The sequence below is a fragment of the Sturnira hondurensis genome, unplaced genomic scaffold (genome assembly GCF_014824575.4).
Source record: "Sturnira hondurensis isolate 20B ecotype Veracruz unplaced genomic scaffold, ASM1482457v3 Scaffold0002840, whole genome shotgun sequence".
Lineage (NCBI taxonomy): Eukaryota > Metazoa > Chordata > Mammalia > Chiroptera > Phyllostomidae > Sturnira > Sturnira hondurensis.
The window spans coordinates 33,572,675-33,586,655 of NW_028075471.1; the positions used below are offsets into that span (position 1 = coordinate 33,572,675).

General features: G+C 49.5%; 1 protein-coding gene, 1 long non-coding RNA gene and 1 pseudogene across 6 annotated transcripts in view; 2 read left to right on the forward strand and 1 right to left on the reverse strand.

The window, feature by feature from the left end:
• The window catches only part of NFE2L3 (NFE2 like bZIP transcription factor 3), a 30,767-nt gene extending 23,568 nt beyond the window's left edge, over window positions 1-7,199 (reverse strand). For 3 of the 4 annotated variants that reach the window (XM_037041265.1, XM_037041263.1, XM_037041264.1), the window contains exon 1: window positions 6,367-7,199. In XM_037041265.1, coding sequence (XP_036897160.1) covers window positions 6,367-6,939 — 573 coding nt within the window. In that variant the 5' untranslated portion in view covers window positions 6,940-7,199. The remainder of the gene's footprint in view (window positions 1-6,366) is intronic. The other variant, XM_037041262.1, reaches the window with a different exon arrangement.
• Window positions 1,335-1,425, forward strand: LOC118983704 (uncharacterized; annotated as a pseudogene).
• Window positions 7,200-8,756: 1,557 nt separating the features above from the next.
• On the forward strand, window positions 8,757-13,662 carry LOC118983601 (uncharacterized). Of its 2 annotated transcripts, none has more exons than XR_005065750.1 (3): window positions 8,757-8,930; window positions 9,655-9,751; window positions 12,501-13,662. It is a non-coding gene; the product is annotated as an uncharacterized LOC118983601 (long non-coding RNA). The 2 variants fall into 2 exon arrangements; XR_005065751.1 differs by lacking the exon at window positions 12,501-13,662 and adding an exon at window positions 10,313-10,742.
• The last annotated feature ends 319 nt before the right edge of the window (window positions 13,663-13,981 follow it).

Genomic DNA, 13,981 nt, shown 5'->3' on the forward strand with positions numbered 1-13,981 from the left:
CCTGTTACATCAAAGCAGGTCCCAGCATGACCAAGTGGGACAGGAGTTTCCTGGAGATAAGAGCCCCAGCTCTGGGGTAATAAGGGCAGATCGTCTATTGAATATCTGTTAACATTCAAGGAACTGTACCAGCCCTTAAATGCAGTGCTATTTCATTCTCACCAGACAACTTCCAGAAGGAGGGTGATCTCCTCTCACGAAGGTCGCCTGGTAGCAGTGGGGCCAGGATGGTGTGATGGTCAGTTTTCTGTCCTAACGCGACATGTGGCTAGGCCATGGTACACAGTGGCTCTGACACTAACCTAGGTGTTGTTGCAGGTATTTTGTAGATGTGGTTGACAGCTACAACCAAACCAGGTGGCTTTACAGAGATCACCCTCGATAACCTGAGTGGGCCTCATCCAATCAGCTGAAAAGCCTTACAAGCAAAATGGAGGGTTCCCGGGGCAAGAAGAAATTCTGCCTCAGGTCTGCTGAGCGTTTCCAACTAGCCTTGAGTTTGGACTTGTCACCCTCCACAACTACAGCTGCCTTAAAATGCTCTCACGCGCGCATGTGTACATGTATATATGTGTATATTCATTCATATTGTACTGATAATATATATTCATATTATAGGTTCTGTTCTCTGGAGAATCCTGACTGCTACTGAGTTATACCAATCTCAAAAGGTCACACCACTGTGCCCGTGGGTCAGGCCTCTCTGCCTCTGTTTGTACTCTGCCCACCACCACCTGCAACTTCACCCAAAAAACCCAGGTGTGTACCAGGGCCTCATCAGCCTCAGCTGCCCACTAGTGTATTTGAATAGCAACATAATTGCCTAACTAGATTTTGAGAATAAACTATTCATATCGAAAGGCTGCCCAGAATGGGAGAAGCTTGTTTTTACAACACATCGTTTTGTAGTGGGTGGGAGGTATGGTGTACTCACTGCTTAAGAACAGTGACCAGTTCTGTTCCAGGCGAGGTTACTAACTTGCTCTGTAACTTGGGGCAATCCTGTTTCACCACCTGATTAATTATAATGCCAACCTGAAAGTCTGCTTCCTGCTGCCCCCATCCACTCAAATTGGCATTAAATGGTCAGATGGCCCATCAGCATTCGGATCTGACCTACTCTCTAATTGGACTCTGGCCATGAAGGACCCACCACACATTCTAGCTCATGGTGTCAAACCACTGTGCAGGGATGAATGAGGAGTGAGTGCTCAGCAGACGATGGCTGAAACAGCCTGAGCTCCTCACCCCATCCTGGGTTCCACTTGAGGGTTAAAATGAAGACCCAGTTTCCACACTCAAGACCACTGCAGTTCCAAGCAGAGTGCATCCATCCGGCAGGCCACAAAGTGTGCTCCCTCTCAGTTTAAGAGGGCTGTCATGAGTATAGTATAGGGCTGGCTCTTAAAGGCACGAGAGGATAATATAAGATTAAAAAAAAAAGTAGAGAATGCCAAGTCCCATAAAAGAAATACTACAGAGTGTAACAAGGGTGGAAGGAAAGAACAGGATATGGTTGCAGATGAGGTGACAGTTGAGATGAGTGTGAGAATTTAGCAATAAAAGCCTTGGGAGGAATGAAAAGAGGCATTCTGGCCAAAGATAAGAGTAAGGGGCAGGAAAGCAGGAGGCTGTCTAGGGGAAGGGAAGGAAGAAAGTTTTAGCTAGAAAGTAGGCTCCAGGCAGAGGATCATGGGACATGAACTCAGCTAGGGCAGTGAGGGAGCAAGGTCACACTGGCCACATGAGGAGCCTCGAATGACAAAATATCGAATTGGTAAATAATGAGGAGCTAGTGTGGAGGCTTCCCAAATAGAAGTGCAGAGAACCAAGGTATGTTTTGGAAATCTGCACCTAGCAATAGACCAGACAGAAATAAATTGGGCAAGGGGCATTACAGAGCCCCAAGGGCAGAATCAATAGCAGTAGCTAACGCTATCAAGGGCTTACCACGTACCAACCCTGCTGAGCTTGCATGATCTCTTTTAATCCTTACAATTCCCAAAGGTAACACTTACCACCCCATGTTACAGAGAAGGGAACCAAGGCACAGAGAGGTTACGAAGTATCCCCCAGATCATACAATCGTCAGGGGTGGCGCTGAGTCCTGCAGCTGCCCCAGCTGGTTGGACTCCAGTCCAGAGCACTGGACCACCAGGCTAGCCTGCTTCTGAGTCAGGGCCTGGGCCCTGCACCCTGATGTCTCAGTTGAGCTGAGAAGTAGGGGGAATGGAGAGAACAACACAAGGGACATTGCAGAGATGGTATGTCTGCAACCCACCAATTGAGGAATGACTGGAGAAAAGGTGAAATAAGGTTCCTCAGGGTCGCTGCACATTAAGGCAGAAAAAACCAAAATAAGGATTTGCTTACGAGCATATACCTATTCCTGCTGCAAAAGATCCTACACCCAGACCAGCTGCTTCCAGAAACAGCTTAGCTTTTAACAGCTGGAGCCCACTTGCTAAGCAAGCTGAACGCCCCAAGAGTTGCCAGGAAAAGGGAGATAGATGGCAACTGTGAAATGGACTGAACTGTTGCCCTCAAGACCCATACACTGAAGTCACAACCCTCAGTACCTCCGAATGTGACCTTAGTTGGAAACTGACGTGCAGTAGATGTCACTAGTTAAGATGAATAGAGTCCGTCCTTAATCCATATGATGTGTCCTTATGAAAAAGGAAATCTGGATACCGCCATGCACACAAGGAGGTGCCAAGCAAAGATGAAGGCAGAGACTGGGGAAGAGGGCTGCCAAAGTGAGCCAGCAAACTGCCACGGGTCAGGGCCTGGCGCAGACGCCCCCTCCCAGCCCTGGGCAGGAGGCAACCCTGCCATCACCTTCGCGTCTGTGAGACACTACAGATCTGGTGTTTCAGCCACCCAGTGTGTAGTTCTTTGTTCTGGCAGTCCCAGGACACTACTACTGTGACCTGTGTCATTCTTTCCCATACAAGGGTCACCTTTGCTCACTGTGTCCTTCAGTGAGCAAAACGAAGAGCCCCCTGTGAAGCTTGGCAGTGCTATGACGTGTGCAATTACGGAACCATTTCTGTGTCCTGATCGTGAGTGAAAAATGGGCAAATGTTTGAGAGTTCATCTCTCTGCAGTTGCCGAGGCATTGGGACTCTCTTTGATTTCGAAAGGAAGAATTTTTCCGTTAACAATCAAGGACCTTTCTCTTCCCTTTTCTCTTAGAAGCAAGTCTTGGCCACATCTGATTCTTCCTGTGGCCTGAAGCACGGTCCCATGGGCAGTAAACCCAGAGGCCCTGTCCGATCCCTCACCAGGCAGGGGGTGCCCATCCCAGGGCATGAAGCCACATCACGATGACCACGGCCTCTCAGTTTCACAGTGGTAACAGCTCCCTGAAATCCTGAAGCTTGCTGTGAGTAGCCATTCTACCTCCAGAGAGCTTCACACATTCAATTCGGCAAAAACCATTCATTTCTTTGTTGCGCCCACATGTTGCTTTGAAGGATGAGTGCTTTATGGGTCTCAAGTGAATGGCTGTGGTCTTGAAGGGAAGCGTGTCGGCCCTGGGGAATTCCAGACTGTTTTCGGAGAGTGAAGAGCCACACTAAGAAGTGAAACCAAAGCCATACTTCTTCTGATACTTGGAAAACCCCCTACTCCAGAATATTTTTGCACACATACAACAAGTATGGAAAACTGTACTACAAAACCAGAGTTTCCTACAACTCAAATGTAAGCCACTAGAATGATCTATTTAGCACCATGACAAACCTATAGGATGGTCTGTGGGGCAAAGCACCCCCCCCTCTTTTCGGTCGACACTAACTAACAAGTTATTAAGCACTTAAGGCGAGGCAGGCACGGTTCTTGGGTTGTTATGAACTATTTCTGACAACAACCCTACATGGTAGACACCTTTGTTATTCTCGATGTACAGGTGAGGAAAATGCAGCACAGATGGGTTAGGAAACTGGTCTTAAGGTCACAGAGCTCTAAGTGGCAGAGCTGGGACTCCAAACCGGACAGTCTGGCTGCAACACACCCCACCCCCTAGACAAACAAACAACCGAGCCAGACATACAGGCAAATAAGACAAAAGGAAATACAGTGAGTGGGGATGGGTTAAGGAGGGTGGGTTGAGGATGGAGAGAAATAAGAGAACACCAATTACATTCCAAGCACTGGGCTGGCACTTCACATGTGTTTTTCCCATTTAATTGGCACAGTGCCCGGAGGTAAGCGTTACCCTCTGATGAAACAGTGAGGCTTAGAGAGACCTATATGAGGAGGACACATTAGTAAGTGATGTCCCTACACTCAGTTTTGTGGACTGAAAAACCGGTGTCATCTTCCCAGCCTATGTGTCTCCCAGCCATGGCTTCAAACTGTAATCTCAGCATTATGAATGGTATAATCTGCTTTTAAAAGTCAGTGCAGCATTGAGAAACAGTGGGCCTAGGGTCAGGAGGGTGTCACCCCATTTCAGCTGCATGCTTGTCCAAAGACCCTGAATAGAGCTCAGGGGCTTGACCAATGTGCCACTTTGAGAGTCAGCTCAGGTTCTAGTCCCACTTTGGCACTCACACTGTGTGGCTTCAGCCAAGTTCCTTAACCTCACTGGGTCTCTATTTGCCTTATGTACAAATTGGATATAAGGCTGCCAGGGACGTGTACCTCACAAGGTTAACATAAAAAAGGCACCACCGATAAAGGTGAACAGGCTGTGAAAACTGTAATTTGCTCCACAGCTGATCTTCCCTGAAATTAGCATGACCAGGTCACGCCCACAGCCACCAAAGTCCAGCAGATCCACACCTGGCCGGGGAAGCACCACCAGAATGGCCCCATGTGAACTTCACCCTCCTCCCTGGGAAAGCTGGGCTCAGGGACGCCAAGGTCTGGCTGGGCCTAGGCCCCAGAAGCTTCCCACAAGACAGGCTTGCCTGTTTAAACAGGTATCCACCAGGTGATGCTCTGAGGGGGAGGGAAAAGTCCTTGCAGAGTGAACTGTCTCCTCTCTTGCCAGGTACCTGCATACTTGGCCAGCTGGTTGGCATTTGGCTGTGAGGAGGGCAGGGTGCCATCTGGTAGAGCATCGGGCATTGGGTTTCACCTCGTATGTTACTGAATCAGGAAAGGTAGCAGTGCAGCAAGAAACTCTCATCAGGAGGTAGAAGAGGGAAGAGGACGGAGGGGAGGATCCAGATTGGACGAGTGGGTGGGAAGAACCTTCCCCAGTTCCCAACAGATAGGAGCCCACCAAGACTATCCCCACCCCCACCCCAGGTGTTCCGTCCCCAGGAAGAGGAAGGGATCGGATCTGCATAACAGTGAATCACCACCAGGCCCTTCGGCACAATGACCCCTCCAGGAGAGGGTGGAGGAGCTCGTTCCACAACTGCCTACACAAACCGCAGTTCCGAGGAGCAGCAAACCAGTCTAGCCCCAACTCCCATTTTGCATAAGACTGCACTCCAAAAGCAACGTCCAGGGAACACGTTGATCAATATCAATTGTGAATTCGGAGGTGTGGGCCAAGAAGGGATTAAAAAGATCCCTTGGAAGAAACTTTGCATAAGATGGTTTGGGAGAGTTGATATTCAGTGCCCTTATACTGGAAGGGCCGTTGGCAGCCACACATATAGCTCAATCAACAGATCTTGGTGAACTCCGTTTCAAAAGAAAGTTAAGCCAAAGGGTTTGACCGATAAACCAAAGGGAACTCGTTAGTCACTAGGTGACTGTCGGGGCTCCTGTTTCATGCTCATAAGCGATTACACAAGTTCTAGAAGGGAGGCGCACTGTTAGCAAGGGGAAGGTTGGTCACCGCGGGACGGTCTGCCAGCTGACCTCTGCCTGCACACTGACCACCGCTCCTTCATCCAGGAAAGCAGCAAAAACGAACTGCAACTGAGTTAAAACTCCGGGCGGGGAGCCATCGCGTTAGGTCGGGAGCGTAGTTCTTAAAGAGAAACGTGCGTCCTTCCGGAGGCCAAGGCCTCCTTCGGGTCCTCCGAGTCGGGCAAGGGTTCCAGAAAAAAAAGACGTCTCGGTGTACAAGAGGTACTGAAAAAATGCAGCGGGCAACAATATTACCAGCATCCCTTCTCCTCCCAGCTCCCCAGCCCCGAAGTATGCTCGATAGCCATCAAACACAAGAAAGGTGTCCCCGACGACGAAAAGGATGATTTCACCCACTTCTTTCTCAACAGCCTATAAAAGCCTAATAGCTTTCATTCAGATTCACAAAAAGAGGTGCAGAATCGTCCGCGAACCTACAGACCCCTTGGGGCTGAGGGTGGAAAGTACGCAGTGTGCCCCCTCCCCAGGTTCCTCACACCACCCAGGGCTCCTGGCCAGCTCACCCCGCACCGCGCGCGCTCCGGTTACCTCGCTCGCGTGTCCGCAGGCGTCTGGCACCTGAGCCGTCGGTTCCGCCGGTGCCCCCTCCTCCTCCAAGGGGCTACTCGGAGCTGCTCGAGGGTCTTCGCCACCTCCCGGCGCAGCCTGGCTGCCGCCGTCAGCACTGGTGCCGACTCCTCCCGCCGAAGAAGCGGCGGCGGCGGCGGCGCCGAGCAGCCCATGTGCCCCGTCGGCGTCCCCGGCCGCTACGCTGTGCACCAGCCACGCATCCACGCGGGTGCGGGGGATAAAAGGGACCCCAAGCGTGCGCACCTCCCGGAACAGCTGGCCCTCGGGTTCTGCCACGGGGTCTGGCTCCCGGCCTTTGGGGTGCAGGTGGTCCGAGCGCCCCCACCCTCCCAAGGCTGGGAAGGGGCTGGGCGCGCACGCGGGATTCGTCTGCCAGTCCCCGAGCAGTAGCTCATCCCGGAGCAGGGTGGGCGGCGGGAGCAGGAGGTAGAGATCTAAGTCCAGATCCAGGTGGAGCCCCGCCAAGCTAAGCAGGATGGTGAGATGCAAGAGGCCACCACCTTCGGACCACCACGGTTTCAGGTACTTCATCTCCCGACGCACGCCTGGGGACGCCCCTGCTGGCGTCCGCAGGTCCCAGCACTACAGCCGCCTCTGTGCCACGTGCAGGCCCTGCGCACTGCCGACACCTGCCCGGAAGAGACAGAAGCGAAACAATGGCCCCAGACACGCAGCGGCCGTCGCGGGTTCCCGGAGCCCGGCACAAAGGCGATCCTTCGCAGGTCGGCACAGTGCCTGGGGCTCTGGAGAGACGGAGGAGGAGCCACCTGCGCTCAAAGCCCGCCCGCCCGGCAGCCAGGGGCATCCGCGCCGCCAGGCCCCGCCCCGGCCGCGGGCGCAGCCGCCGGGGACACGCCCACTACCGCCTGGGGCTGGCGCGGGTGGGAGGGGTCTCCGCAGGGCGGGACAAGACTCTCCTGCTCAAAGGCTCTTTATTCCAGGGGATCGCAAAGCTCTCTGGGAAGCAGGAGTTGTGGGCGCTAAGTGGCACCCAACCTTGTGCGGGTAGGCTGGGCAGTCGATCTGAACGCGCGGGTGGGAGTCAGGGGTCAGGGGTCAGGGAGAAGTACGAGTGGGAAGGGACCGGATGTGTAGACTAGGGGAAAAGTCAAAGCACAGGCGGGTTGCAAAGGGATTCTACCCACATGAGGACTCACTGGGTCCCCTTAGGGGGTTCAGGAGTCTCATCCCTGGATTCAGATACCTGCCAGTCGTGTGACTTTTAAGTTCCTTAGCTTCTCTGTGCCTCAGTTCTCTTACCTGTAAAATGGGGAAACTAGTAGCTGTCCAACGGGGATGTGGTGGTTCCGATGAAACATTGCATGTAAAGCCCAGTTTGACATGGATTCCACAGCTGCCATTGGGATCCCAGAGCAGTCCTCCCCCTCAGGCCGCGTGCTCCAGCCGCCCAGACTCCGCACTGTTCCCTGGGCATGTGGTGGGCGATGCCAGGCCTTCCCTCATCGTCTCCTTTGCTCCTAGGGTTAAGAACACCAGCTCTAGAATTAGTCTGTATGGGTTCACATGCTCTCTCCACCGCTTAGTAGCCTGGATGTTGGGCAAATTGCTCATGCTGCCTGCCTCTGTTTCCTCACTGTAAAATGGGACTAATAATAGCACCTTCCCCGCAGACCTGTTGTGAGTCCCAAATGAGATGCCCATGACCACCAGCACTTGGTAGGTAGGAAGTGCTGTCTGAGTGTTACCCACTATTTGTAGTACCCATCTTCTAAGGCTTAACCCAAAGATAGATCCTCTGGGTTTTCACCATTTGAAGTTAATCACTTCCCGCATCTTCTCTCCCACAGTGCTTTCTCCATATGTCAGCAGTGCAACACTTGGCACCTTCTACTTTGTAGTCTAGTTGAAGATTGGTGTGATTTGCCCATTGTAAATTCTTGAGGGCAAAAAAACCCTGTTTGGCGCACCTTTGTGCCCGCACAGTTCCCTGGCGCTGGGCTTGCAAATGTAGGTTCTACTAACTGCACTCCCTTGCTTGGTGGGGAAGGAGGAGATGCCCCAGGAGGACTGGCAGGAAGTTGTTTTCAATGCCCCCTTGCTCCACCTGGGTTTCTCCTTTCTCTTGGGGATGCTATGATAACTTCACACAAGATTTCAGTTTGCCCTGTGAGAGTCGGGGGTGCAGGCTGGCTTCTGCTTTGTCTTGGTAGATGTGTTAGGGGTGGCGAAGAAGCTGGATGAGGGATTAAGAGAGAGGCTGGCCAGATTAGCGAGATTTGGGACAGAAGCCCTGTTCACAACACTTAGTCCCTGGACAGGAGATTTGGATTCTGGTCTTGGTGAATGTCAGCTGAATTCATGTTTTCCCTTAGGCCCTGCTCAACTGCCTGATGCCGTGTCGGAGGCTCTGAAGGATGTGGAATGGATACTTCTGCTGGGTAAATTTATGGTTTCACCCACAGATGTTTGGGTGAAACACCTAGAAACAAGGGAGAGAATGCTCTCAAATGCCAGAATATTGAAGAGATGTAAATGACTGCGAAAGAAGTGCTGTAAACCAGGTGAGAAGAGAGACGGTGCCTTCTTGAAAATGGTATCTTCCAGAATCTCGCACAGAGTTGGTGCTCAAAAAATTTATTTTCAGTTGAATTGAGGAGTTTACACTTGAGATATGTTTTGAGGGATCTGAATAGACTAGGAAGGGTATTCAAACTTCTTTTCTAACATTAGTTGTAGAGGGGGCTGACCTTTGAAAATGTGAGTTGATAATCGAGCATCGGACAGCTCAGTTTAGAGGTGTGGCTTAATTCTAGCTTACATCCTGGTGAAAAGGGAAAGGAGGCACACACAAGACTGTAGGGTAAAATACTAAACAGGAGACTCAATCCCGCACACCCTTGACATCAATGGTAACAAAGGTTCCATTTTTAGGAATACAGAGAGTAGAGTAAGATGATTTTTTTTCGAGGATCCCTCCATCCAGGAATAGGCAAATGAATAGTGCAAACCATTGTCATGTAAAAGCCTTAAAGAGTCACATGTCTTTTTAAAATCCTTTAATCAGCGCTACACAAAAGATAGTCCAAAACCGATGCCGACCCACCAGCCCACCATGCATATGTGGTGCAGATGGAGCAAGTAATAGGATGGAGACTGTTTAGAAATTTTTATAACAACTTGAAATTGTTATGACATTCAACATGTGACCAATGGGTTTGTTTTATGTCTTTTTAATTTTATTTTTCTAGAAATTAATTTTTATTTATTTTACAAAAATTGTGACAGACAGCAGATTGGAAATGTACGCAAAACAACCAACCAACCAACCAAAAAGCTGGTCCTTCTCCAGCTTCAGCATGGCCTTAAATGGAGTTTCTGTGAGGTAGGCAGGGTCTGGGATGGCTTCCAGGGCTCCCCTTTCCTCAAGTGTGGGTGGAACCTCGTGACCTGCTTCTAACAAAGAGAGCACAGCAAAAGTGATGGAATGTCATTTCCAGGGTTAGGTTACAAAACGACTCTGAGTGGCTCCTGTTTTGCCCACTGTCTCAGTCCGTTTGGGCTGCTGCACCAAACATACTGTAGAACAGGGTGGCTTGTAAACAACAGAGACTTCTTGCTCACAGTTCTGGGAGCTGGACGCCCTGGAGCAGGGTGCCGGCATGGTTGGGTTCTAGTGAGGGCCCTCTTTCGGCTTACAGACTACTGACCTCTTGTGTCCTCACATGGCAGAAATGGCAAGGGAGATTTCTCAGTGGCTTGCTCATCAGGGCCCTGATCCTATTCTCGATGGCTCCGTCCTCACGACCTAATCTTTTCCCAAAGGCCCTGCCTCCTATTACCATTATCTTGGCGATTAGGTTTCAACATATGAATTTGGAGGGGACACAGACATTCAGCCCATAGCACTTACCTTCCCTCTCTATCTCTTGTTCTCTGCTTGGAGAGGATGCCATGCCGTGAGCAGCCCTGTGCAGAAGCTCATGTGGCAAAGCACTGGTATCTTCGGCCAACAGCTAGTGAGAACCTGGGGCCTGCCAACAACCACTGAGGAAGTTTAGAAGCTGATCCTTCCCTGGTTGGGGTTTGAGATAACTGTAGCCCTAGCTACATCTGATTGAACCAAAGGATGTATCCAAGTTGCACATGGATTTCTGACCCAGAAATGACGCCAAGATAAAAGATGTTTCAAGCCACTAAATTCCCTGCAGCCTAGGGAACTAACATACCTTATGTGAGAAGTGGACATCGGACTAGTGGAAGGAAACACTAAAAATGAGACCGCAGGTATATTCAATGAATAATTTGTAACCATGAAGCACCACCATTACCATAGAATTGCCCTATGGTAATTCTGGTCCCCAGATATAATGATCTGGCTCACCCCATTAGGGTGAGCTGGGGTTAGGTGAGCACAGGTGCTTTCTCCCATGGCAGTTTTTTGTTAAGTATCTATCCAAACTCAGGAAGAAGGAAAACGGCTCTGGACCTTGACATCCTTCTTTTAGAAAGTTTCTGCTAAGATTAGTCACAGGAAATTTGAATCTGTGGTAGAAATTCCAGGATGAAGCAAAATAGCCTATTTAAAAAGCCAAAGCATATATTAAGATAAAAATCACATGATCTAGGAATAAGATAGTATTAAGATAGATTTATTCACGTCCAGTTTCAAAACAGGCAGAGTCACTAGAATTTAAATGACTGCACTTGTTGAGACATTTTGCTAAAGGCTCCTGCGAGACTGATTTATGAATGACCTAATTTGCCATCTCATACCAATCTGATGAATTCACTGACACTTAATGAAGATGAAGTTTATCCTTTTTCTTTTGTCAGTCTGTAGTCTTAGGGAAGTTTGGCTATGAAGTTGTTTTGCACGGTGTGGTGATGATTTTCACCATCTGTTGGCTCACACGTAGCATTCGCAATGTAGAAGCTTCGATTCCCTGAACCTGGCTCTGTGCTGGTCCCTCTTCATGCATAAACTCGTTTCCTCCTTGCAGCAGCTCTGTGAAGTAGATTGTACCACCATTTGCTATTGTCTAGATGAGGACACAGAGGCCCGGGGACATGACACCCTGTGCCCAAGGACATGTCCTTGTAAATGGCAGAGTCAGGATCCAAACCCACAGTCTCTCCCCTTCCCGCTGCAGCCTTCCCCTCCTCTGCGCTGTTTTGCTTATTGCTTTATCCTCCTCCTCATGAAGGAAGAAAATGCTCTCTTATAATCAATGCATTCTTTCCACGGCTTTTGAGAGTGTCAAATCTGCTAAAACTGTATCTTCTCTGCAATGCTTCAGGGGAAGTGGAGTATGGGTTTTGTCTCTCCATACGATGCTCCTTCTTCTTGATCTGTTACACTAAAATAACGAACTGTGTATTTCGGGCACCCTCTCACATTCAGCTCTTTGGTAATTCTCGCACAGTTTTGAATCCCATTCATCTGTGCCAGCCTCATTTCCTTCAATGACACATATCAAGCAGCTGGTTGGTGGCAGTCATGGGGATGCAGACTTTCAAGACAAGAGGTGCAGTCTCAGTAGGGAAGTAGGGGGTGCACAGATTGAAATGCACACCACTGATTTGGGAGCCTAAGATTCCTCAGGTGAGAAATAGATTTCCTGAAGGTCAGGCCTATGCCAGGGAATTCACAAGCTAAGTAGCTTTGCTGCCTCCTACCTTGACTCTGTAGTGTGAACTGAACATTCAGGTTAAGGCTCTGGAGTTTGCAGTCACTGTGTGTGCGTGTAAGAGAGCTGCAGAGGACAGAAAGGGAATTACGTAGAACGTGAGGCAGCGAGGGCTAGGGGACCCTGGGATGAGGCTGCTCCGCAGGGAGTGAGAAGTCTCCAAGTTTGCAGCAGATACCCATTTGGGAGCAGAGGGGAACTACCATTGTCAACCTTTGTCCTGTCCATCACATCCAAGTGTTAGACCCGTAAACCATCTGGACCTGGTTCTGTTTAACCACCTATGAACAACTCCCACATTTCAGTGGCTTAATCCAAAAAAAGTTTACTTTTTTGTCACTTCACAGTTCAAAATGGGTTTGGGATCAGAGGAGTCTGCTCTTTGGGGTCATTTGAGGACACACACCCCTTCCTTATAGTGGCCCTGCCCTCTTCTGTCTTCAGTGTCTTCTCCAGTCAGCTGGTGACGGAGAGGGAGAGTGAAGACCAAGCCTGGGAGTATCTGGGCTGTGTGTTCCTCAAGACTTCCACCCACATGCCATCGGCCAGAACTTGGCTGCATGGCCACACCTACCTGCAGAAGAGGTGGGGCCCAGGCGTGTTCCCAAAACCAAGAGAAGAGCACTGAAAGCTGTCTCTTGTCACATCTGGTGGGCCACTGTCCCTTGGTCTTACTGTGCATTCCATTCATTCAGAAACCACTTACTCAGTACCTCCTGGGTATCTAGCTCTTTTGTGTAAATATATATATGTGTGTGTGTGTATAGCCCCTCATAGTGAATCAACACACTAATGCAAACTTGAGTCGTTTGTTCAAGCTTGACAAGCCTGGGTGTTTTAACATGCCACCCAGTTGGAGCAGGTGATGCTGATCATGAAAAGAGCTTGGATTCCTGGGCCTTGTCTAATCCTAGCTTGGGCCAAGCAAGTCATGTGGAAAGGACACCTATGTCTCTGGACCTTGGGCCTTGCACCTGCACAGTGAGACCTTGAACTGGACAGATTTCTGAGTTCCCTTCTTGCTCTGAGTGTCTCTGAAAGTCCTGGCAACGAATGAGGATGGTGTTAGATTACTACCGAACTCCAGTCTTCTCGCTTGACTTATGAGACTTTTGGTCCCCAAAGCTCCACCATATGGCTTTGAAAAAGAAAGCAAAAGATAATAGTCTCTACCCCTGAATAAATCTCCAACTGGAAGAAGAATCTAAAAGACATCACTTCCTGACTTGTGATGCAGCTTACTTTTTTGTTAGCATGTGTACCTCTTGATGACATTTTGAAAGTCTAACACTCACATTGATCTTCACTCCTCCACTTCCCACTCTGTGCTGACTGGGAAGCAGCATAGAGGTTGGATTGTGAAGAAAGTCACCGGTCACCCATGAAGGAGAAGACCCAAGCACCCGTAATGGGCAATGAGTGCAACAAACAGTTGGTGGAGGCAAACTGATTCATTGCTCCTTTGCTTATAAGAAACTTATCTCGAGGCCAACAACCCTGATCATTATTTAATAAATTTGATGGGTTTTTTATTATCTAAACTGATGATTAGTTTAGCACCTGATTTCTCTCCTTTGCTTAATCATCACCCTCGAGCATATTTGTGTTTTTGATAGCAGCTCTAATGTTCTCATTACAAAATCACACCATTAGCCAATTACTGCTTAACTGTTTCTTTGTCCCTGCTGGCTTTCTCTAATTCTTAGTTTTATCTTCCTGCACCCCAGAATCTCTTTCTGATCCTAACTCAGCGGCAGCTTTCTGGTTCCCAAATTACAAGACCAAAGGCAGAGTTCCCTGGGCAATACAAGGGACTTCCAGGCCCCCTGAAAACTCCTGCCTGCCTTCTACCCACCTTCTAAAAAGCTAAATAGTAATCAGAGTTTTTGCTTGCTGAGCAAATATTGTCTATTTGGAGTTCCTTT